Consider the following 25,496-nt stretch of genomic DNA (forward strand, 5'->3'; position numbering starts at 1 on the left):
CTGCAGCGTCTGGCTAGTCCTGTCCTGCAGCGTCTTGAGCCTTTTATCTTAATTTGCACTACGCTGTCACCTGTCACCTTTGAGTCTCAGTGACTCTGCCCCCCTAGACAGTGTGAAACCACTTGCACTGTCTCCTTTGAGTCTCAGTGACTCTGCCCCCCTAGACAGTGTGAAACCACTTGCGCTGTCTCCTTTGAGTCTCAGTGACTCTGCCCCCCTAGACAGTGTGAAACCGCTTGCGCTGTCTCCTTTGAGTCTCAGTGACTCTGCCCCCCTAGACAGTGTGAAACCACTTGCACTGTCTCCTTTGAGTCTCAGTGACTCTGCCCCCCTAGACAGTGTGAAACCACTTGCGCTGTCTCTGAGTCTCAGTGACCACCTGCGCTGTCACGAGAACACAGAAGTTTAATCTGTATCCTGGGAAAGTGACTCCAACGTCTCTTAATTCTGGTGGCCAGGGCCTAAAATTAACACCCGCCATCTGCCGGTTTTGTTTCTTAACCTGTTAAGACTCTAGGGGCAGTATTTCATTTTTGGATAAAAAGACGTGCCCGTTTTTAGCGCAATATTTTGTCACGAAAAGATGCTCGACTATGCTTGGGATTGATAGTTTTGGAAAGAAGACACTCTGACGTTTCCAGAACTGCAAAGATTTTCACTGTGAGTGCCATAGAACAAAAGCTACAGGCAAAACCAAGATGTTTGAGCGACCAGGAAATCAACAGGATTTCTGGTACGTTTTCCATGATCGCCTTATATGGCTGTGAATGCGACAGGAATGAACGGACACTTTCTAGCGTTTCCCCAAGGTGTCTGCAGCATTGTGACGTATTTGTAGGCATATCATTGGAAGATTGACCATAAGAGACTACATTTACCAGGGGTCCCCACGGTGTCTGTATGGAAGTTGGTGCGCAAAGTCACCTACCAGTATTTTTCCATCCGAATCTGAGAACAATGCAGGCTTCCAGGAACGGCATTTCAATGAAGAGATATATGACAAAACACCTTGAAGATTGATTCAAACAACGTTTTCCATGTTTCAGTCGATATTATGGAGTTAATTCGGAAAAAAGTTCGACGTGTAGGTGACTGAATTTTCGGTTAGTTTCGGTAGCCAAATGCATAGTAACAAAACGGAACGTTGTGTCCTACACAAGAATCTTTCAGGAAAAACTGGACATCTGCTATGTAACTGAGAGTCTCCTCATTGAAACATCTGAAGTTCTTCAAAGGTAAATTATTTTATTTGATCCCTTTGCTGGTTTTTGTGAATATGTTGAGTGCTAAATGCTAAGCTAGCTATCACCACTCTTACACAAATTATTGATTTTCTCTGGTTCTAAAGCATATTTTGAAAATCTGAGACGACAGGATTGTTGAGAAAAGGATAAGCTTGAGAGCAGGCATATTTATTTCATTTCATTTGCGATTTTTAGAAATCGCTAACGTTGCGTTATGGTAATGAGCTTGAGGCTATGATTACGCGACCGCATGCGGTGTGGGTCGGACTATGAGGTTAACTGAAAAATGAATCGCACAAAGTCCAAGAACTGCGACTCCTATAGCCTATCCCACCTCCTGCTGCAATGCTGCCTGGCTGGGGGCTGAGTTAAAATATTCATTTTTAGAAGTGCTGGGCACAGGTATAAAAGTTTGTCTAATTTACTTGAAAAGAAAAGTCGACTGAAGTGTCACGTTGTTTTTCTTTTCGATCTACGTGGTTTTGTTCACAAGCTAGGTTGGTTTTTCAATGTTTGAGTTTCAACATGCTAGGGAAGAGAACGTAGCACTTCTACTAGTCAGAGTCAATCTCACAAGCACAAACATGAGTCCCGTTCCCATGGTGACCCACCGCCCTTAAAACTTCTTATGGCTGGGGCAGTATTGGATGAATAAAGTGCCCAGAGTAAACTGCCTGCTACTCAGTCCCAGAAGCTAAGATATGCATATTATTAGTTAATTTGGATAGAAAACACTCTGAAGTTTCTAAAACTGTTTGAATGATGTCTGTGAGTATAACAGAACTCATATGGCAGGCGAAAATCTGAGAAAAAAATCCAACCAGGAAGTGGGAAATCTGAGGTTTGTAGTTTTTCAACTCATCTCCTATTGAAGATAGTGGGATATTGGTAATCTTGCACTTCCTAGGGCTTCCACTCAATGTCAACAGTGTTTAGAACCTTGTTTGATGCTTCTACTGTGAATGGGGGCCGAATGAGAGGGGAACGAGTCAGAGGGCTGCCAGGAGCAGCTGACCATGCGCGGTCACGTGATCGTTAGCTCCTAGTAAACGCGTGTCTGCTCTGGCATTATTAATATGGACTACAGGGCTGAACGCGCTAACAAAGAGGTATTTGGACAAATTATTAACTTTATTGAACAAATCAAACATTTATTGTGGAACTGGGATTCCTGGGAGTGCATTCTGATGAAGATCATCAAAGGTAAGTTAATATTTATAACGCTATTTCTGACTAATGTTGACTCCACAACTTGGCGGATATCTGTTTTGGTCTCTGGGTGAGTGCTGTACTCAGATTATTGCATGGTATTTTTCCGTAAAGTAAAAAAAGAAATCTGAGACACCGGTTGCATAATAAGATAAGTTTATCTAAAGTTCCATGTATAACAGTTGTATCTTTTATCAATGTTTATTATGAGTATTTGTGTAAATTGACTCTGCAAAATCACTGCATGTTTTGGAACTACTGAACATAACACGCAATGTAAAATGAGATTTTTGGATATTAATATGCACTTTATCGAACAAAACACACATGTATTGTGTAACATGAAGTCCAATGAGTGTCATCTGATGAAGATCAGCAAAGGTTAGTGATTCATTTTATCTCTATTTCTGCTTCATGGCTGTTTTTTTCTGTGACTTGGCGGTGACCTAACATAATCGTTTGGTGTGCTTTCGCTGTAAAGCCTTTTTGAAATTGGACACTGTGGTGGGATTAACAACAAGATTACCTTTTAAAATTGTATAAGATACTTGTATGTTTGCTGAATTTGAATCATGAGATTTCTGTTTGAATTTGGCGCCCTGCACTTTCACTGGCTGATTTAACGGGGTCACAAAAGAGTGATTGGACTAAATACCACATTACTTTTTACGAGCAACACGTATTGTTTTTGAAACATTACAAAGCACATCTGTTTTTTTGTGTTTTGTTGGTGTCATTTAAACAGGATATTAATAGTTTAGCTGGTAAGACATTTTAGTGGCTGGTGGACCAGAAATAACATTTTAAGGCCATTTGAACCATTTTGATTGTTATTCTCCATCCTAAATAAACGTTTATTATTTTCTCACCAGGCTGGACACAAACCCACAGAGTCTCTGCCTTCTGACCAGAGCCATAGTGAATCCTCCACTCAAACTGCTGGGATGACTGTTAACATTAAAGAGGAGGAGCAAACACTTGGACTGAAGATTAAAACTGAAGAACTGGAGGAGGAGGACGAAGAAGAGGAGGAGGAGGAGGAAGAAGAAGAGGAGGAGGAGGAAGTTGTTGGGCTGATTAATTCTGATGGAGAAGAAATGGACTGGGATTCTTCTCTTCTTGGTATGTTGATATGAGTTTGTGAGTCAGGTAAACTTTCCCAAAATGCCCAGGTTTTTCAGAAATCCTGGTTGGAAGATTCCCGGAATCAGGAGGGAATAAACAGGAAATCCGGAATCCTCCAGCCAGGATTTTAGTAAAACCTGGGGATTTTCTCTTGACTCGTCTGCTGCTTTGTTTAACCTGTTCCAATTTTTTTCACACAGGATATAATCCCAGTCAGAGTTCTGACATTGAAGAGAGTCCCTCTACATCAGGAGAACCTGAACATCACCAGGAGAATCACACAGCTAAGAGCTCTCACTGCTGTTCAGTGTGTGGAAAAGACTGCCAAAAATTATCGGCGCTACAAAAACACATGAGAATTCACACAGGAGAGAAGCCTTACCCCTGTACTTTGTGTGGAAACCAATTCCGTGAGAAGGGACACCTGAAAGCACACCTGAAAACTCACACTGGAGAGAAACCTTACCACTGCCCCGCCTGTGGGATGAAGTTCGCCCATTTGGGAGCCATGAAAATACACCTGCTGACACACACTGGAGAGAAACCTTACCCCTGCTCTGTGTGTGGGAAGAGTTTTACCCAGTCATCGCGTTTGAAGCAACATTTCCGGACGCACACAGGAGAGAAACCTTACTCCTGCTCTGTATGCAGGAAGAGTTTTGCAAGACCAGCAGACCTTAAAGTACACCACAGAGACCACACAGGGGAGAAACCTTACAGCTGCACTGAATGTGGCCAGAGCTTCACCAGTTCCCACAACCTATGGAAACATCAGAAGACCCATCTACCACCTGGACTACCACAACCTGTTGAGTTTGACAACCACAACCAAACACCAGAGATGAATGCTAAAAACGAAGGACTGAAGGAGGAAGATGAGGAGGAGGAGGAATTTAGTGTTCTGATCAATTCTGATGGAGAAGAAGTTGGATTGGACTTGGATCCTCCTCGTTTCAATCCTCCTCCGAGTTCTGAGGAAGAGGAGAGTCCGTCAACATCAGGAGAAACTGAACAGCACAAGGTGAACCACAATACGGCTCTGAGGTACAGCTGCTCTGTGTGTGGGAAGCAGTTCAACCACAAAGGACATCTGCGAAGACACGAGAGTGTACATTCAGTTGAAAAACCTTATGGTTGCTCAGACTGCGACAAGATGTTCGGTTCCACCATAGCTCTGAATAGACACAAGAAGTTACACAGAGAAGAGAAACCTCACATTTGCACAGTGTGTGGGAAAGGTTTTGTTCAACTGTCACGTTTGAAGGAACACTACCCGACGCACTCTGGAGAGAAACCGCACTGCTGCTCTGTGTGTGGGAAGCGCTTCACAACTGCGTCGTACCTCAAAACGCACAGCAAAGTCCACCTGGGGGAGAGTCCCTATACCTGTAACATATGTAGGAGAGATTGCCAGAAGTTGTCCGCATTCAAGTTACACATGAGGATCCACACAGGAGAGAAGCCCTTCAGTTGCTCTGTGTGCGAGAAGCAGTTCACTCAGAAAAGACATCTGCAAGACCACCAGAAAGTACACACTGGAGAGAAACCGTACCCCTGCCCCCACTGTGACAAGCGGTTCAGCTTCTCCTCTGCCTTGAAAAGACACCAGCAGTTACACACAGGAGAAAAACCCCACTGCTGCTTTGTGTGTGGCAATAGTTTCTCTCAAGCAGGGCGCCTGAAAGAACACCTACAGACGCACTCGGGAGAGAGACCTTTCTCCTGCTCTGTCTGTGAGAAAACCTTCAGAAAAGCTTCTGAACTCACGATACACAACAGATCTCATACAGGGGAGAGACCGTACAGCTGTGCCGAATGTGGTAAGACGTTCACCAGTTCTATGAAGCTGGGACGACACAAGAAGATCCATCAGAACACAAAAACTGAAGAGGTTCTGACTAAAGATGTGAAGAGTATTCCATGAGTATTGATGATGATGAAGTGGAGGCTGCCTCCGCAGTTAGTGGATGCTAGTAGGGGGAAGAGGAGGAGGAGGAGCCTCGACAGTTAGTGGATGCTAGTAGGGTGAAGAGGAGCCTCTACAGTTAGTGGATGCTAGTAGGGTGAAGAGGAGGAGCCTCTACAGTTAGTGGATGCTAGTAGGGTGAAGAGGAGGAGCCTCGACAGTCAGTGGATGCTAGTAGGGTGAAGAGAAGGAGGAGCCTCTACAGTTAGTGGATGCTAGTAGGGTGAAGAGAAGGAGGAGCCTCTACAGTTAGTGGATGCTAGTAGGGTGAAGAGAAGGAGGAGCCTCTACAGTTAGTGGATGCTAGTAGGGTGAAGAGGAGGAGCCTCTACAGTTAGTGGATGCTAGTAGGGTGAAGAGGAGGAGCCTCGACAGTCAGTGGATGCTAGTAGGGTGGATAATCGTGATGATTGATGACCGTTGGTCTCCTAACGAGGTGCCGGTTTAGACTGGGAATGATGAACAATGATGACCTCGTAATGTAAAAAAATATATATATATCTGCACACTGATGCATGTTTCCAAGAATTGTATTTTTATTTTAAGTGAGCAATGTTTTTGTGAAAGGTTAATGGTTTCAAGATTAAGCCAATTTGTATCAAATACATTTAAACTATTAAAAAAAAGAGAAAGCATGAAAAGGTGCATAAAGACAGCAGACTGAACAGTATAAAGCAGATTAACAACATACTATCACACATCAGTCAATCCAACGTGAGAAATGACATGAGCCAACAAGCTGGTGGAATCTATAAACATTTTAATAAAATGATCATTGTTCTTTCTATTTTATTATGGTTAATTCATGTGATTAATATGCTAATTATGCAACAATCCAAATATTAAGTTTGTAGTCCATAGAATAGCTCTTCTTCCCTGTTCTTAACACTTTACAATAACTTGTCTTTTAATATCAATGTTCATAATCTTAGCAAACAATGTTAGTTGTTTTAGAAAGTAGGATATTGCTGAAAGAAGCGTGTGTGTGTGTGTGGGCAATCATTTCAGAATGAGGTGTTTGTGGAATATTGATATGGATGTGATGTCATAATCATGTTACGTGATGTCATAATCATGTTATGTGATGTCATAATCATGTTACGTGATGTCATAATCATGTTATGTGAACAATGGAAATAAAAGTATAGATGGTGAATGTGCCAGTCCTTTCATTGTCCGGAGTCGGCACGTGTTGTTGATGACATTTACACTATGGCATGCCACTATTACCACACCTCTCAACACATGTGGTTTCTGGTTTTAGTGGAGAGGATCTAGCCTGGTACAACCATCCAGAGGTCTCGTGAGCTTGCTTTCCGATTCGCTACAGCGGTAATCAGTCTGGTAATGCCATGCGCAGGTGGCGCCGTCCTGCTTCGTGCTCCCGGGGGTCCTTGTCCCCATCTTTTTTTGAACGGGCTTTGACAATTCTATCATCAAATTTGTGAAATATTATAAACTTGATGGTATATTGGCATATACCACACCCCCTTGGACCTTATTGCTTTACTATACCAAGGCTGTCAGCCAATCAGCATTCAGATTATATTCTTCTTTGTGGATGAATGTACTTCTCCCAGATGAATGTACTTCTCCCAGATGAATTTGATGATGTTTTTACAATGAAGACCATTCAAAACCATTCAAAACTCCTACAAAAGGGAATGGCTACTTCCTGGAAAACGACGGATCACTTTCGTACCGTATACACAAGGCTAGCATTGGAAGGGCGAGAAGTGTGGGGGACGATCGAGAGGATGAGTGGGGTTCAGAAGGGATAGGATCCCGTGTTGACCAGTGGGAGGATATGGGCAGTAAGAGAGGAGGAAGCGGAGACGATGGCTAAAGCCTTTCTCCTCTGTCAGAAGGAGAGAGAGACCGAGAGGGGAACCACCCTACTATGGTAGAGGGCAATAGGCTGGGTTTCTCTGTCAGAAGGAGAGAGAGAACGAGAGGGGAACCACCCTACTATGGTAGAGATGAAGAGGGCAATAGGCTGGGTTTCTCTGTCAGGAGAGAGAACGAGAGGGGAACCACCCTACTATGGTAGAGATGAAGAGGGCAATAGGCTGGGTTTCTCTGTTAGGAGAGAGAACGAGAGGGGAACCACCCTACTATGGTAGAGGTGAAGAGGGCAATAGGCTGGGTTCCTCTGTCAGAAGGAGAGAGAGAACGAGAGGGGAACCACCCCACTATAGTAGAGGTGAAGAGGGCAATAGGCTGGGTTCCTCTGTCAGAAGGAGAGAGAGAACGAGAGGGGAACCACCCTACTATGGTAGAGGGCAATAGGCTGGGTTTCTCTGTCAGAAGGAGAGAGAGAACGAGAGGGGAACCACCCTACTATGGTAGAGATGAAGAGGGCAATAGGCTGGGTTTCTCTGTTAGGAGAGAGAACGAGAGGGGAACCACCCTACTATGGTAGAGGGCAATAGGCTGGGTTCCTCTGTCAGAAGGAGAGAGAGACCGAGAGGGGACGCACCCTACTATGGTAGAGGTGAAGAGGGCAATAGGCTGGGTTCCTCTGTCAGAAGGAGAGAGAGACCGAGAGGGGAACCACCCTACTATGGTAGAGGGCAATAGGCTGGGTTTCTCTGTCAGGAGAGAGAACGAGAGGGGAACCACCCTACTATGGTAGAGATGAAGAGGGCAATAGGCTGGGTTTCTCTGTTAGGAGAGAGAACGAGAGGGGAACCACCCTACTATGGTAGAGGTGAAGAGGGCAATAGGCTGGGTTCCTCTGTCAGAAGGAGAGAGAGAACGAGAGGGGAACCACCCTACTATGGTAGAGATGAAGAGGGCAATAGGCTGGGTTTCTCTGTCAGAAGGAGAGAGAGAACGAGAGGGGAACCACCCTACTATGGTAGAAGGAAATAGGCTGGGTTTCTCTGTCAGAAGCAGAGAGAATGAGAGGGGAACCACCCTACTATGGTAGAGGTGAAGAGGGCAATAGGCTGGGTTCCTCTGTCAGAAGGAGAGAGAGAACGAGAGGGGAACCACCCTACTATGGTAGAGGTGAAGAGGGCAATAGGCTGGGTTTCTCTGTCAGAAGGAGAGAGAACGAGAGGGGAACCACCCTACTATGGTAGAGGGCAATAGGCTGGGTTTCTCTGTTAGAAGGAGAGAGAGAACGAGAGGGGAACCACCCTACTATGGTAGAGGGCAATAGGCTGGGTTTCTCTGTTAGGAGAGAGAGAACGAGAGGGGAACCACCCTACTATGGTAGAGATGAAGAGGGCAATAGGCTGGGTTTCTCTGTCAGAAGGAGAGAGAGAACGAGAGGGGAACCACCCTACTATGGTAGAAGGAAATAGGCTGGGTTTCTCTGTCAGAAGCAGAGAGAGACCGAGAGGGGAACCACCCTACTATGGTAGAGATGAAGAGGGCAATAGGCTGGGTTTCTCTGTTAGGAGAGAGAACGAGAGGGGAACCACCCTACTATGGTAGAGGGCAATAGGCTGGGTTCCTCTGTCAGAAGGAGAGAGAGACCGAGAGGGGAACCACCCTACTATGGTAGAGGTGAAGAGGGCAATAGGCTGGGTTCCTCTGTCAGAAGGAGAGAGAGACCGAGAGGGGAACCACCCTACTATGGTAGAGGGCAATAGGCTGGGTTTCTCTGTCAGGAGAGAGAACGAGAGGGGAACCACCCTACTATGGTAGAGATGAAGAGGGCAATAGGCTGGGTTTCTCTGTTAGGAGAGAGAACGAGAGGGGAACCACCCTACTATGGTAGAGGTGAAGAGGGCAATAGGCTGGGTTCCTCTGTCAGAAGGAGAGAGAGAACGAGAGGGGAACCACCCTACTATGGTAGAGATGAAGAGGGCAATAGGCTGGGTTTCTCTGTCAGAAGGAGAGAGAGAACGAGAGGGGAACCACCCTACTATGGTAGAAGGAAATAGGCTGGGTTTCTCTGTCAGAAGCAGAGAGAATGAGAGGGGAACCACCCTACTATGGTAGAGGTGAAGAGGGCAATAGGCTGGGTTCCTCTGTCAGAAGGAGAGAGAGAGAACGAGAGGGGAACCACCCTACTATGGTAGAGGTGAAGAGGGCAATAGGCTGGGTTTCTCTGTCAGAAGGAGAGAGAACGAGAGGGGAACCACCCTACTATGGTAGAGGGCAATAGGCTGGGTTTCTCTGTTAGAAGGAGAGAGAGAACGAGAGGGGAACCACCCTACTATGGTAGAGGGCAATAGGCTGGGTTTCTCTGTTAGGAGAGAGAGAACGAGAGGGGAACCACCCTACTATGGTAGAGATGAAGAGGGCAATAGGCTGGGTTCCTCTGTCAGAAGGAGAGAGAGAACGAGAGGGGAACCACCCTACTATGGTAGAGGTGAAGAGGGCAATAGGCTGGGTTTCTCTGTCAGAAGGAGAGAGAACGAGAGGGGAACCACCCTACTATGGTAGAAGGAAATAGGCTGGGTTTCTCTGTCAGAAGCAGAGAGAGAATGAGAGGGGAACCACCCTACTATGGTAGAGATGAAAAGGGCAATAGGCTGGGTTTACTTTTTTTGTACCTTTTATTTTGACAGGGAGTCTAAGCTGAGACCGAGGTCTCTTTCCCAGATGAGCCCTGGATAGCACCACAATACTGGGGTGGCAGGGTAGCCTAGTGGTTAGAGCGTAGAGGTGGCAGGGTAGCCTAGTGGTTAGAGCGTAGAGGTGGCAGGGTAGCCTAGTGGTTAGAGCGTAGAGGTGGCAGGGTAGCCTAGTGGTTAGAGCGTAGAGGTGGCAGGGTAGCCTAGTGGTTAGAGCGTAGAGGTGGCAGGGTAGCCTAGTGGTTAGAGCGTAGAGGTGGCAGGGTAGCCTAGTGGTTAGAGCGTAGAGGTGGCAGGGTAGCCTAGTGGTTAGAGCGTAGAGGTGGCAGGGTAGCCTAGTGGTTAGAGCGTAGAGGTGGCAGGGTAGCCTAGTGGTTAGAGCGTAGAGGTGGCAGGGTAGCCTAGTGGTTAGAGCGTAGAGGTGGCAGGGTAGCCTAGTGGTTAGAGCGTAGAGGTGGCAGGGTAGCCTAGTGGTTAGAGCGTAGAGGTGGCAGGGTAGCCTAGTGGTTAGAGCGTAGAGGTGGCAGGGTAGCCTAGTGGTTAGAGCGTAGAGGTGGCAGGGTAGCCTAGTGGTTAGAGCGTAGAGGTGGCAGGGTAGCCTAGTGGTTAGAGCGTAGAGGTGGCAGGGTAGCCTAGTGGTTAGAGCGTAGAGGTGGCAGGGTAGCCTAGTGGTTAGTGCGTAGGGGCGGCAGGTAGCCTAGTGGTTAGAGTGTAGGGGCGGCAGGTAGCCTAGTGGTTAGAGCGTAGGGGCGGCAGGGTAGCCTAGTGGTTAGAGAGTAGGGGTGGCAGGGTAGCCTAGTGGTTAGAGCGTAGGGGTGGCAGGGTAGCTTAGTGGTTAGAGCGTAGGGGTGGCAGGGTAGCCTAGTGGTTAGAGCGTAGGGGTGGCAGGGTAGCTTAGTGGTTAGAGCGTAGGGGCGGCAGGTAGCCTAGTGGTTAGAGCGTAGGGGCGGCAGGTAGCCTAGTGGTTAGAGCGTAGGGGCGGCAGGTAGCCTAGTGGTTAGAGCGTAGGGGCGGCAGGTAGCCTAGTGGTTAGAGCGTAGGGGCGGCAGGGTAGCCTAGTGGTTAGAGCGTAGGGGCGGCAGGGTAGCCTAGTGGTTAGAGCGTAGGGGCGGCAGGGTAGCCTAGTGGTTAGAGCGTAGGGGCGGCAGGGTAGCCTAGTGGTTAGAGCGTAGGGGCGGCAGGGTAGCCTAGTGGTTAGAGCGTAGGGGCGGCAGGTAGCCTAGTGGTTAGAGCGTAGGGGCGGCAGGTAGCCTAGTGGTTAGAGCGTAGGGGCGGCAGGGTAGCCTAGTGGTTAGAGCGTAGGGGCGGCAGGTAGCCTAGTGGTTAGAGCGTAGGGGCGGCAGGTAGCCTAGTGGTTAGAGCGTAGGGGCGGCAGGGTAGCCTAGTGGTTAGAGCGTAGGGGCGGCAGGTAGCCTAGTGGTTAGAGCGTAGGGGCGGCAGGTAGCCTAGTGGTTAGAGCGTAGGGGCGGCAGGGTAGCCTAGTGGTTAGAGCGTAGGGGCGGCAGGTAGCCTAGTGGTTAGAGCGTAGGGGCGGCAGGGTAGCCTAGTGGTTAGAGCGTAGGGGCGGCAGGTAGCCTAGTGGTTAGAGCGTAGGGGCGGCAGGGTAGCCTAGTGGTTAGAGCGTAGGGGCGGCAGGGTAGCCTAGTGGTTAGAGCGTAGGGGCGGCAGGTAGCCTAGTGGTTAGAGCGTAGGGGTGGCAGGGTAGCCTAGTGGTTAGAGCGTAGGGGTGGCAGGGTAGCCTAGTGGTTAGAGCGTAGAGGTGGCAGGGTAGCCTAGTGGTTAGAGCGTAGAGGTGGCAGGGTAGCCTAGTGGTTAGAGCGTAGAGGTGGCAGGGTAGCCTAGTGGTTAGAGCGTAGAGGTGGCAGGGTAGCCTAGTGGTTAGAGCGTAGAGGTGGCAGGGTAGCCTAGTGGTTAGAGCGTAGAGGTGGCAGGGTAGCCTAGTGGTTAGAGTGTAGGGGCGGCAGGGTAGCCTAGTGGTTAGAGCGTAGAGGTGGCAGGGTAGCCTAGTGGTTAGAGTGTAGGGGCGGCAGGTAGCCTAGTGGTTAGAGCGTAGGGGCGGCAGGGTAGCCTAGTGGTTAGAGCGTAGAGGTGGCAGGATAGCCTAGTGGTTAGAGCGTAGGGGTGGCAGGGTAGCCTAGTGGTTAGAGCGTAGGGGTGGCAGGGTAGCCTAGTGGTTAGAGCGTAGGGGTGGCAGGGTAGCCTAGTGGTTAGAGCGTAGGGGTGGCAGGGTAGCCTAGTGGTTAGAGCGTAGAGGTGGCAGGGTAGCCTAGTGGTTAGAGCGTAGGGGTGGCAGGGTAGCCTAGTGGTTAGAGCGTAGGGGTGGCAGGGTAGCCTAGTGGTTAGAGCGTAGGGGTGGCAGGGTAGCCTAGTGGTTAGAGCGTAGGGGTGGCAGGGTAGCCTAGTGGTTAGAGCGTAGGGGTGGCAGGGTAGCCTAGTGGTTAGAGTGTAGGGGCGGCAGGGTAGCCTAGTGGTTAGAGTGTTGGACTAGTAACCGGAAGGTTGCAAGTTCAAACCCCCGAGCTGACAAGGTACAATTCTGTCGTTCTGTCCCTGAACAGGCAGTTAACCTACTGTTCCTAGGCCGTCATTGAAAATAAGAATTTGTTCTTAACTGACTTGTCTAATTAAATTAAATAAATCAATTCTACCTATACTGAACTGTCCCATCTTTCATGAGCTGAAGAAACATCTCTGAAATGTTCCATGTGCTTATTTAGGACAAATGTGTTTACATCCCTGTTAGTGAGCATTTCTCATTTGCCAAGATAATCCATCCACCTGACAGGTGTGGAATATCAAGAAGCTGATTAAACAGCATGATCATTACACAGGTGCACCTTGTGCTGGGGACAATAAAAAGCCACTCTAAAATGAGCAGTTTTGTCACACAAGACAATGCCACAGATGTCTCAAGTTTTGAGGCAGCGTGCAATTGGCCTGCTGCCTGCAGGAATGTCCACCAGAGCTGCTGCCAGAGAATTTAACATTTCTCTATCATAATGTTGTTTTAGAGAATTTGGCAGTGCATTCCGAACCACAGACCACTTGTAACCACGACATCCGGTTTCTTCACCTTCTGGATGGTCTGAGACCAGCCACCTGGACAGCTGATGAAACTGTGGGTTTGCACAACTGAATAATTTCTGCACAAACTGTCAGAACCCATCTCACGTAAGCTCATCTGGGTGCTCGTCGTCCTCACCAGGGTCTTGACCTGACTGCAGTTCGGCGTCGTAACCGACTTCAGTGGGCAAATGCTCACCTTCGATGGTCACTGGCCTCGCTGGAGAAGTGTGTTCTTCACGGATGAATCCTGGTTTTAACTGTACCGGGCAGATGGCGTGTAATGTTGTCATGGTGTCATGTGGATCCACCGCCATCACCTCATGTTTCAGCATGATAATACAACGCCCCATGTCCTGAGGATCTGTATGCAATTCCTGGAAGCTGAAAATGTCCGTTCATCCATGGCCTGCACACTCACCAGACATGTCACCCATTAGCATGTTTGGGATGCTCTGGATCGACATATATACGACAGAGTGTTCCAGTCTTTGCCAAATGGACACACTGATTACACCGTGATCAATTGGTGGCTAAAGAAATGAGCGCATGGAACTCTTAGATGGCCTCGATAGGCCGATGCAGCAGTAGGACTATAACTCCCGTCATCACCTGAGTAACACACATAGAGGTCTAAAGCCCACAGATGACAACAGAACATCCTGATATATTCAGGTTCTTTCAGTCACATTGATCTCTACTCTGCATGTCTGCCTCCCTTTCCATTTGTCAGTCACATTGATCTCTACTCTGCATGTCTGCCTCCCTTTCCATTTGTCAGTCACATTGATCTCTACTCTGCATGTCTGCCTCCCTTTCCATTTGTCAGTCACATTGATCTCTATTCTGCATGTCTGCCTCCCTTTCCATTTGTCTCGACTTGAGCTTATTGCTAGGGAAGTGTAATGTTGTATTGCCCGAGTGGCGCAGTGGTCTAAGGCACTGCATCTCAGTGCTTGAGACGTCACTGCAGTCCCCGGTTTGAATCCAGACTGCATCACATCCAGCCGTGATTGGGAGTCCCGTCAGGTAGTACACAATTGGCCAGTTTTGACTGGGCGGAGGCTGTCATTGTAAATAAGAATTTGTTCTTAACTGACTTGCCTAGTTAAATAATTCTGTAGAGCTGAGAGCATTCTGGAGAGAGACCCCCACATTCCCCCTTCTTCCTGTCTCAGCCATAAACTCAAGACACATTATCTTCACACATTTCAGATGCTTTTTACTGACAGACACAAGTCAATAATTAGCTAGGCTTGATTATAATCAGCTAGGCCAAGTCAATAATCAGCTAGGCCAAGTCAATAATCAGCTAGGCTTGATTATGATCAGCTAGGCCAAGTCAATAATCAGCTCGGCCTGATTATAATCAGCTAGGCCAAGTCAATAATCAGCTAGGCTTGATTATAATCAGCTAGGCCAAGTCAATAATCAGCTAGGCCAAGTCAATAATCAGCTAGGCCAAGTCAATAATCAGCTAGGCCAAGTCAATAATCAGCTAGGCTTGATTATAATCAGCTAGGCCAAGTCAATAATCAGCTAGGCCAAGTCAATAATCAGCTAGGCCTGATTATAATCAGCTAGGCCAAGTCGATAATCAGCTAGGCCAAGTCAATAATCAGCTAGGCCAAGTCAATAATCAGCTAGGCCTGATTATAATCAGCTAGGCCAAGTCAATAATCAGCTAGGCTTGATTATAATCAGCTAGGCCAAGTCAATAATCAGCTAGGCTTGATTATAATCAGCTAGGCCAAGTCAATAATCAGCTAGGCCAAGTCAATAATCAGCTAGGCCAAGTCAATAATCAGCTAGGCCAAGTCAATAATCAGCTAGGCTTGATTATAATCTGCTAGGCCAAGTCATTAATCAGCTAGGCCAAGTCAATAATCAGCTAGGCTTGATTATAATCAGCTAGGCCAAGTCAATAATCAGCTAAGCTTGATTATAATCAGCTAGGCCAAGTCAATAATCAGCTCGGCCTGATTATAATCAGCTAGGCCAAGTCAATAATCAGCTAGGCCAAGTCAATAATCAGCTAGGCTAAGTCAATAATCAGCTCGGCCTGATTATAATCAGCTAGGCCAAGTCAATAATCAGCTCGGCCTGATTATAATCAGCTAGGCCAAGTCAATAATCAGCTAGGCCAAGTCAATAATCAGCTCAGCCTGATTATAATCAGCTAGGCCAAGTCAATAATCAGCTAGGCTTGATTATAATCAGCTAGGCCAAGTCAATAATCAGCTAGGCCAAGTCAATAATCAGCTAGGCTTGATTATAATCAGCTAGGCCAAGTCAATAATCAGCTAGGCCAAGTCAATAATCAGCTAGGCCTGATTATAATCAGCTAGGCCAAGTCAATAATCAGCTCGGCTTGATTATAATCAGCTAGGCCAAGTCAATAATCAGCTAGGCTTGATTATAATCAGCTAGGCCAAGTCAATAATCAGCTAGGCTTGATTATAATCAGCTAGACCAAGTCAATAATCAGCTAGGCTTGATTATAATCAGCTAGGCCAAGTCGATAATCAGCTAGGCCAAGTCAATAATCAGCTAGGCCAAGTCAATAATCAGCTAGGCCTGATTATAATCAGCTAGGCCAAGTCAATAATCAGCTAGGCTTGATTATAATCAGCTAGGCCAAGTCAATAATCAGCTAGGCCAAGTCAATAATCAGCTAGGCCTGATTATAATCAGCTAGGCCAAGTCAATAATCAGCTAGGCTTGATTATAATCAGCTAGGCCAAGTCAATAATCAGCTAGGCCAAGTCAATAATCAGCTAGGCCAAGTCAATAATCAGCTAGGCCAAGTCAATAATCAGCTAGGCCAAGTCAATAATCAGCTAGGCCAAGTCAATAATCAGCTAGGCTTGATTATAATCTGCTAGGCCAAGTCATTAATCAGCTAGGCCAAGTCAATAATCAGCTAGGCTTGATTATAATCAGCTAGGCCAAGTCAATAATCTGCTAGGCCTGATTATAATCAGCTGGGCCAAGTCAATAATCAGCTAGGCTTGATTATAATCAGCTAGGCCAAGTCAATAATCAGCTAGGCTTGATTATAATCAGCTGGGCCAAGTCAATAATCTGCTAGGCCTGATTATAATCAGCTAGGCCAAGTCAATAATCAGCTAGGCCAAGTCAATAATTAGCTAGGCTTGATTATAATCAGCTGGGCCAAGTCAATAATCTGCTAGGCCTGATTATAATCAGCTAGGCCAAATCGATAATCTGCTAGGCCTGATTATAATCAGCTAGGCCAAGTCAATAATCAGATAGGCTTGATTATAATCAGCTGGGCCAAGTCAATAATCTGCTAGGCTTGATTATAATCAGCTAGGCCAAGTCAATAATCAGCTAGGCCAAGTCAATAATTAGCTAGGCTTGATTATAATCAGCTGGGCCAAGTCAATAATCTGCTAGGCTTGATTATAATCAGCTAGGCCAAGTCAATAATCAGCTAGGCCAAGTCAATAATTAGCTAGGCTTGATTATAATCAGCTGGGCCAAGTCAATAATCTGCTAGGCTTGATTATAATCAGCTAGGCCAAGTCAATAATCAGCTAGGCCAAGTCAATAATTAGCTAGGCTTGATTATAATCAGCTGGGCCAAGTCAATAATCAGCTAGGCTTGATTATAATCAGCTGGGCCAAGTCAATAATCTGCTGGGCCAAGTCAATAATCAGCTAGGCCAAGTCAATAATCAGATAGGCCAAGTCAATAATCAGCTAGGCCAAGTCAATAATCAGCTAGGCCTGATTATAATCAGCTAGGCCAAGTCAATAATCAGCTAGGCCTGATTATAATCAGCTAGGCCAAGTCAATAATCAGCTAGGCCAAGTCAATAATCAGCTAGGCCTGATTATAATCAGCTAGGCCAAGTCAATAATCAGCTAGGCTTGATTATAATCAGCTGGGCCAAGTCAATAATCTGCTAGGCTTGATTATAATCAGCTAGGCCAAGTCAATAATCAGCTAGGCCAAGTCAATAATTAGCTAGGCGTGATTATAATCAGCTGGGCCAAGTCAATAATCAGCTAGGCCTGATTATAATCAGCTGGGCCAAGTCAATAATCTGCTAGGCCTGATTATAATCAGCTAGGCCAAGTCAATAATCAGCTAGGCTTGATTATAATCAGCTGGGCCAAGTCAATAATCTGCTGGGCCAAGTCAATAATCAGCTAGGCCAAGTCAATAATCAGCTAGGCCAAGTCAATAATTAGCTAGGCGTGATTATAATCAGCTGGGCCAAGTCAATAATCAGCTAGGCCTGATTATAATCAGCTAGGCCAAGTCAATAATCAGCTAGGCCTGATTATAATCAGCTAGGCCAAGTCAATAATCAGCTAGGCCTGATTATAATCAGCTAGGCCAAGTCAATAATCAGCTAGGCGAAATCAATAATCAGCTCGGCCTGATTATAATCAGCTAGGCCAAGTCAATAATCAGCTAGGCCTGATTATAATCAGCTAGGCCAAGTCAATAATCAGCTAGGCCTGATTATAATCAGCTAGGCCAAGTCAATAATCAGCTCAGCCTGACTATCATCAGCTAGGCCAAGTCAATAATCAGCTCAGCCTGATTATAATCAGCTCGGCCTGATTATAATCAGCTAGGCCAAGTCAATAATCAGCTCGGCCTGATTATAATCAGCTAGGCCAAGTCAATAATCAGCTAGGCCAAGTCAATAATCAGCTCGGCCTGATTATAATCAGCTAGGCCAAGTCAATAATCAGCTCGGCCTGATTATAATCAGCTGGGCCAAGTCAATAATCTGCTAGGCCTGATTATAATCAGCTAGGCCAAGTCAATAATCAGCTAGGCCAAGTCAATAATTAGCTAGGCTTGATTATAATCAGCTGGGCCAAGTCAATAATCTGCTAGGCCTGATTATAATCAGCTAGGCCAAATCGATAATCTGCTAGGCCTGATTATAATCAGCTAGGCCAAGTCAATAATCAGATAGGCTTGATTATAATCAGCTGGGCCAAGTCAATAATCTGCTAGGCTTGATTATAATCAGCTAGGCCAAGTCAATAATCAGCTAGGCCAAGTCAATAATTAGCTAGGCTTGATTATAATCAGCTGGGCCAAGTCAATAATCTGCTAGGCTTGATTATAATCAGCTAGGCCAAGTCAATAATCAGCTAGGCCAAGTCAATAATTAGCTAGGCTTGATTATAATCAGCTGGGCCAAGTCAATAATCTGCTAGGCTTGATTATAATCAGCTAGGCCAAGTCAATAATCAGCTAGGCCAAGTCAATAATTAGCTAGGCTTGATTATAATCAGCTGGGCCAAGTCAATAATCAGCTAGGCTTGATTATAATCAGCTGGGCCAAGTCAATAATCTGCTGGGCCAAGTCAATAATCAGCTAGGCCAAGTCAATAATCAGATAGGCCAAGTCAATAATCAGCTAGGCCAAGTCAATAATCAGCTAGGCCTGATTATAATCAGCTAGGCCAAGTCAATAATCAGCTAGGCCTGATTATAATCAGCTAGGCCAAGTCAATAATCAGCTAGGCCAAGTCAATAATCAGCTAGGCCTGATTATAATCAGCTAGGCCAAGTCAATAATCAGCTAGGCTTGATTATAATCAGCTGGGCCAAGTCAATAATCTGCTAGGCTTGATTATAATCAGCTAGGCCAAGTCAATAATCAGCTAGGCCAAGTCAATAATTAGCTAGGCGTGATTATAATCAGCTGGGCCAAGTCAATAATCAGCTAGGCCTGATTATAATCAGCTGGGCCAAGTCAATAATCTGCTAGGCCTGATTATAATCAGCTAGGCCAAGTCAATAATCAGCTAGGCTTGATTATAATCAGCTGGGCCAAGTCAATAATCTGCTGGGCCAAGTCAATAATCAGCTAGGCCAAGTCAATAATCAGCTAGGCCAAGTCAATAATTAGCTAGGCGTGATTATAATCAGCTGGGCCAAGTCAATAATCAGCTAGGCCTGATTATAATCAGCTAGGCCAAGTCAATAATCAGCTAGGCCTGATTATAATCAGCTAGGCCAAGTCAATAATCAGCTAGGCCTGATTATAATCAGCTAGGCCAAGTCAATAATCAGCTAGGCGAAATCAATAATCAGCTCGGCCTGATTATAATCAGCTAGGCCAAGTCAATAATCAGCTAGGCCTGATTATAATCAGCTAGGCCAAGTCAATAATCAGCTAGGCCTGATTATAATCAGCTAGGCCAAGTCAATAATCAGCTCAGCCTGACTATCATCAGCTAGGCCAAGTCAATAATCAGCTCAGCCTGATTATAATCAGCTCGGCCTGATTATAATCAGCTAGGCCAAGTCAATAATCAGCTCGGCCTGATTATAATCAGCTAGGCCAAGTCAATAATCAGCTAGGCCAAGTCAATAATCAGCTCGGCCTGATTATAATCAGCTAGGCCAAGTCAATAATCAGCTCGGCCTGATTATAATCAGCTAGGCCAAGTCAATAATCAGCTAGGCTTGATTATAATCAGCTAGGCCAAGTCAATAATCAGCTAGGCCTGATTATAATCAGCTAGGCCAAGTCAATAATCAGCTCGGCCTGATTATAATCAGCTAGGCCAAGTCAATAATCAGCTCGGCCTGATTATAATCAGCTAGGCCAAGTCAATAATCAGCTAGGCCTGATTATAATCAGCTAGGCCAAGTCAATAATCAGATCGGCCTGATTATAATCAGCTAGGCCAAGTCAATAATCAGCTCGGCCTGATTATAATCAGCTAGGCCAAGTCAATAATCAGCTCGGCCTGATTATAAACAGCTAGGCCAAGTCAATAATCAGCTAGGCTTGATTATAATCAGCTAGGCCAAGTCAATAATCAGCTAAGCTTGATTATAATCAGCTAGGCCAAGTCAATAATCAGCTCGGCCTGATTATAATCAGCTAGGCCAAGTCAATAATCAGCTAGGCCAAGTCAATAATCAGCTAGGCCAAGTCAATAATCAGCTCGGCCTGATTATAATCAGCTAGGCCAAGTCAATAATCAGCTCGGCCTGATTATAATCAGCTAGGCCAAGTCAATAATCAGCTAGGCCAAGTCAATAATCAGCTAGGCCAAGTCAATAATCAGCTCGGCCTGATTATAATCAGCTAGGCCAAGTCAATAATCAGCTAGGCCAATTCAATAATCAGCTAGGCCAAGTCAATAATCAGCTAGGCCAAGTCGATAATCAGCTAGGCCTGATTATAATCAGCTAGGCCAGGTCAATAATCAGCTCGGCCTGATTATAATCAGCTAGGCCAAGTCAATAATCAGCTCGGCCTGATTATAATCAGCTAGGCCAAGTCAATAATCAGCTAGGCCAAGTCAATAATCAGCTCAGCCTGATTATAATCAGCTAGGCCAAGTCAATAATCAGCTCGGCCTGATTATAATCAGCTAGGCCAAGTCAATAATCAGCTCGGCCTGATTATAATCAGCTAGGCCAAGTCAATAATCAGCTAGGCCTGATAATAATCAGCTAGGCCAAGTCAATAATCAGCTCGGCCTGATTATAATCAGCTAGGCCAAGTCAATAATCAGCTAGGCCAAGTCAATAATCAGCTAGGCCAAGTCAATAATCAGCTAGGCCAAGTCAATAATCAGCTCGGCCTAAACTGCTGGCTTCCCTCAATAGGCATATGCCTATACACTTGTGATTTGAAACAATCCACAGGTATTTTTTTTGAAAGAGATAATGGCCAAGCTCTCTGGTAATGACTCTCTGTGGGTGAGTCAAGCTCTCTGGTAATGACTCTCTGTGGGTGAGTCAAGCTCTCTGGTAATGACTCTCTGTGGGTGAGTCAAGCTCTCTGGTAATGACTCTCTGTGGGTGAGTCAAGCTCTCTGGTAATGACTCTCTGTGGCTGAGTCAAGCTCTCTGGTAATGACTCTCTGTGGGTGAGTCAAGCTCTCTGGTAATGACCCTCTGTGGCTGAGTCAAGCTCTCTGGTAATGACTCTCTGTGGCCGAGTCAAGCTCTCTGGTAATGACTCTCTGTGGGTGAGTCAAGCTCTCTGGTAATGACTCTCTGTGGGTGAGTCAAGCTCTCTGGTAATGACTCTCTGTGGGTGAGTTAAGCTCTCTGGTAATGACTCTCTGTGGCTGAGTTAAGCTCTCTGGTAATGACTCTCTGTGGCTGAGTCAAGACCTCTGGTAATGACCCTCTGTGGCTGAGTCAAGCTCTCTGGTAATGACCCTCTGTGGCTGAGTAGTCAAACTCTCTGGCAATGAATTGTGAATGATTTTATTTAGACAGGAGGAGTAATTAAAATATTTTAACAAAAGATTCATTTACTTTAGGGGAAGCCAGAATCCAAACTGCGCAGCTGCCAATTTACCTTTCTAATTAGCGAATGGCTGAAACCAGAGATCTGTAAATAACGACGAGATGGTCATGTCCCCGCCCTAACAATGTGAAACGTCATCCCAAATGCGGGAACGCAGGCGACAAGTTTAGGCCTGCATATTATGCCACATAGAAACGCATTGGGTTTATTGAGGACAGATTTTTAGCGGGTGAGCCCTCTCTCTTCGCCTCTTCCTCTCTGCTGAAACTAGCCAGCGAAACAGCGCCCCTCTGTCTTACTATCTGTAGGCCATGTATTTGATGCTGTCCGGCCAGAAAAGGTATGACATGCCACACTACTACTGTCCAGACAGCATCAGATACAGGTCTATTTCTATGGGCACCAGCACTGTTCATGACACACTCGGTTCACACGCCTCTTGTTGGTGGAGAGGATTTTTCAGGTTTTAAGTGTATTTCCTGCAGTTCTACACATTTAGTCATCGGGGTGCAAATAAAATGTTGCTGTTTTAAAGCTAATTTTCTTGCAATTCTAAACATTTACCATGTCTAATATGTATTCATTTGAGTGACAAAAAAAATACAACATTATCTATTTGCTATAAAACCAACTATCCCATGATGTCATGGACTAGTTGACCCGGACATTTCTGACCAATTATACATGTCTCTGTAAGGTCTGTAATGACTGACATGACAAGAGGAACTGACAATGAACTACCCAATTTCTACATTGCACCTTGTACATTCTACTATTACAATTTTCAAGAGTATATTTAAAGCCGGACCTTTCAAAAAATGATATATAGTGCATTTTGAATGTATTCATCATCAATCTACACACACACACAATACCTCAAAATGACATCACAATACCTCACTGACATCACAATACCTCATAATGACATCACAATACCTCATAATGACAAAGCAAAAACAGGTTGTTTAAACATTTTTTACAAATGTATTAAAATACAAAACAGAAATATTACATTTACATAAGTATTCAGACCCATTACTCAGTACTTTGTTGAAGCACCTTTGGCAGCAATTACAGCCTCTAGTCTTCTTGGGTATGACGCTACATGCATGGCACACCTGTATTTGGGGAGTTTCTCCCCATTCTTCTCTGCAGATCCTCTCAAGTTCTGTCAGGTTGGATGGAGAGCATCGCGGCACACCTATTTTCAGGTCTCTCCAGAGATGTTCAAATCGGGTTCAAGACCGGACAGCGCCTCTTCAACCTCAGGAGGCTGAAAAAATGTGACTTGTCACCAAAAGCACTCACAAACTTCTACAGATGCATAATCGAGAGCATCCTGTCGGGCTGTATCACCGCCTGGTACGGCAACTGCTCCGCCCACAACTGTAAGGCTCTCCAGAGGGTAGTGAGGTCTGCACAACGCATCACCGGGGGCAAACTACCTGCCCTCCAGGACACCTACACCACCCGATGTTACAGGAAGGCCATAAAGATCATCAAGGACATCAACCACCCGAGCCACTGCCTGTTCACCCCGCTATCATCCAGAAGGCGAGGTCAGTACAGGTGCATCAAAGCTGGGACCGAGAGACTGAAAAACAGCTTCTATCTCAAGGCCATCAGACTGTTAAACAGCCACCACTAATATTGAGTGGCTGCTGCCAGCCACTTTAATAATGGGAATTGATGGGAAATTATGTAAAATATATCACTAGCCACTTTAAACAATGCTACCTTATATAATGTTTACACACCCTACATTATTTATCTCATATGTATACGTATATACTGTACTCTATATCATCTACTGCATCCTTAGGTAATACATGTATCACTAGCCACTTTAACTATGCCACTTTGTTTACATACTCACCTCATATGTATATACTGCACTCAATACCATCTACTGCATCTTGCCTATGCCGTTCTGTACCATCACTCATTCATATATCTTTATGTACATATTCTTTATCCCTTTACACTTGTGTGTATAAGGTAGTAGTTTTGGAATTGTTAGCTAGATTACTTGTTGGTTATTACTGCATTGTCGGAACTAAAGCACAAGCATTTCGCTACACTCGCATTAACATCTGCTAACCATGTGTATGTGACAAATAAAATGTGATTTGATTTGGACACCGGCTTGGCAATAAGCAATGCGGAGGCTTTAGGGACTGAAATGGACAGAGGCTTTAGGGACTGATATGGACAGAGGCTTTAGGGACTGAAATGGACAGAGGCTTTAGGGACTGATATGGGCAGAGGCTTTAGGGACTGATATGGACAGAGGCTTTAGGGACTGAAATGGACAGAGGCTTTAGGGACTGAAATGGACAGAGGCTTTAGGGACTGATATGGACAGAGGCTTTAGGGACTGAAATGGACAGAGGCTTTAGGGACTGATATGGGCAGAGGCTTTAGGGACTGATATGGGCAGTAATGATGCAGAGGCTTTAGGGACTGATATGGGCAGAGGCTTTAGGGACTGATATGGGCAGTAATGATGCAGATGCTTTAGGGACTGATATGGGCAGTAATGATGCAGAGGCTTTAGGGACTGATATGAGCAGTAATGATGCAGTGGCTTTAGGGACTGATATGGGCAGTAATGATGCAGAGGCTTTAGGGACTGATATGGGCAGTAATGATGCAGAGGCTTTAGGGACTGATATGAGCAGTAATGATGCAGAGGCTTTAGGGACTGATATGGGCAGTAATGATGCAGAGGCTTTAGGGACTGATATGGGCAGTAATGATGCAGAGGCTTTAGGGACTGATATGGGCAGAGGCTTTAGGGACTGATATGGGCAGTAATGGTGCAGAGGCTTTAGGGACTGATATGGGCAGTAATGATGCAGAGGCTTTAGGGACTGATATGGGCAGTAATGGTACAGAGGCTTTAGGGACTGATATGGGCAGTAATGATGCAGAGGCTTTAGGGACTGATATGGGCAGTAATGATGCAGAGGCTTTAGGGACTGATATGGGCAGTAATGGTACAGATGCTTTAGGGACTGATATGGGCAGTAATGGTACAGAGGCTTTAGGGACTGATATGGGCAGTAATGGTACAGAGGTTGCAGGAGTAGTGGGATAGAGACACAGGGCAGCGTCTATTCCCAGTACAGAGGAAGTCGGGGAGGGGAGGACGGCAGGAAGAGATGGAAGTGAGGAGGCCATCCTTTACCTCAGGGGTTTCCTAACTCGAGTTGAAACCCTGTTTGACCAGTCTTGGGGTTGGAAACAGCCGGTTGAATAAGTCATTACATCTGATAGGAAAACCAAATCACTTCAAAACATATTATTTGATATATTGACGTTCACACATTTAATGTGCTGCCACATACTGAACATTAGAATTATTCCCCGATACGGATGATGTTTCAGCTCGCTAACAGTCTCTGATTTTACTCAAACAGCGCTACAAGCAAGGCTGCCATTTTCTACACGGTCAACGCACCTCAGCAGAGAAGGAAGAGAATGCAAGACATACCACTCCCTATTTTCTTTTTCTGGTCCATATATGGTTAATGAACTTCGCAGACTAGCTCTAGCTGCTAATGCATTGGTGTCAAAGGGAGAGCCACCCTGTCGAGCAGAACGGAACTGAATATTTTTTGTTTCAATGGGAAACAGCCTGAGTGGGACATCATTTATCCACCATCTTTGACCTCACTGGCTGGGACTTGCCTGGGCACAAAGTGTAAAGAGTTGACTGGGTAGAACCTCGACAGATATGTATGTTGTCTACCTCACTTGCTTTGGCAATGTTAACACATGTTTCCCATGCCAATAAAGCCCTTGAATTGAATTTAATATAGTATCCAATCTTTTGTTTTCTTTAATTTAGAGACACAGGGCTGTCAGATTTGATTTAGTTCTTCCGTTTCTCTGTCTCCAGTACAGTAGGTGGCGGTAGTGCACCGTTTAACGGTGAATCCCGACCGCCGTTAAATCCACCGAAGAAGAACAAGCCTGAGAGATCAACAACATGTTTATGGAAAGAGAGACGACGGCATGCTAGACACGTTTTCAAAAAACCTACATCGAGGGAACGTGTATTATTATCAGTATT

General features: G+C 45.7%; 1 protein-coding gene across 2 annotated transcripts in view; it reads left to right on the forward strand.

The window, feature by feature from the left end:
• LOC124002686 (zinc finger protein 721-like) overlaps positions 1–6,700 on the forward strand; it is a 28,220-nt gene extending 21,520 nt beyond the window's left edge. For both annotated transcript variants that reach the window (XM_046310323.1, XM_046310324.1), the window contains exons 7-8: positions 3,326–3,575; positions 3,779–6,700. In XM_046310323.1, the coding sequence (XP_046166279.1) occupies positions 3,326–3,575; positions 3,779–5,502 (1,974 nt within the window). In that variant the 3' untranslated portion in view covers positions 5,503–6,700. The remainder of the gene's footprint in view (positions 1–3,325; positions 3,576–3,778) is intronic.
• Positions 6,701–25,496: the final 18,796 nt, after the last annotated feature.

This window comes from Oncorhynchus gorbuscha, linkage group LG18 (genome assembly GCF_021184085.1).
Source record: "Oncorhynchus gorbuscha isolate QuinsamMale2020 ecotype Even-year linkage group LG18, OgorEven_v1.0, whole genome shotgun sequence".
Taxonomy (NCBI): domain Eukaryota; kingdom Metazoa; phylum Chordata; class Actinopteri; order Salmoniformes; family Salmonidae; genus Oncorhynchus; species Oncorhynchus gorbuscha.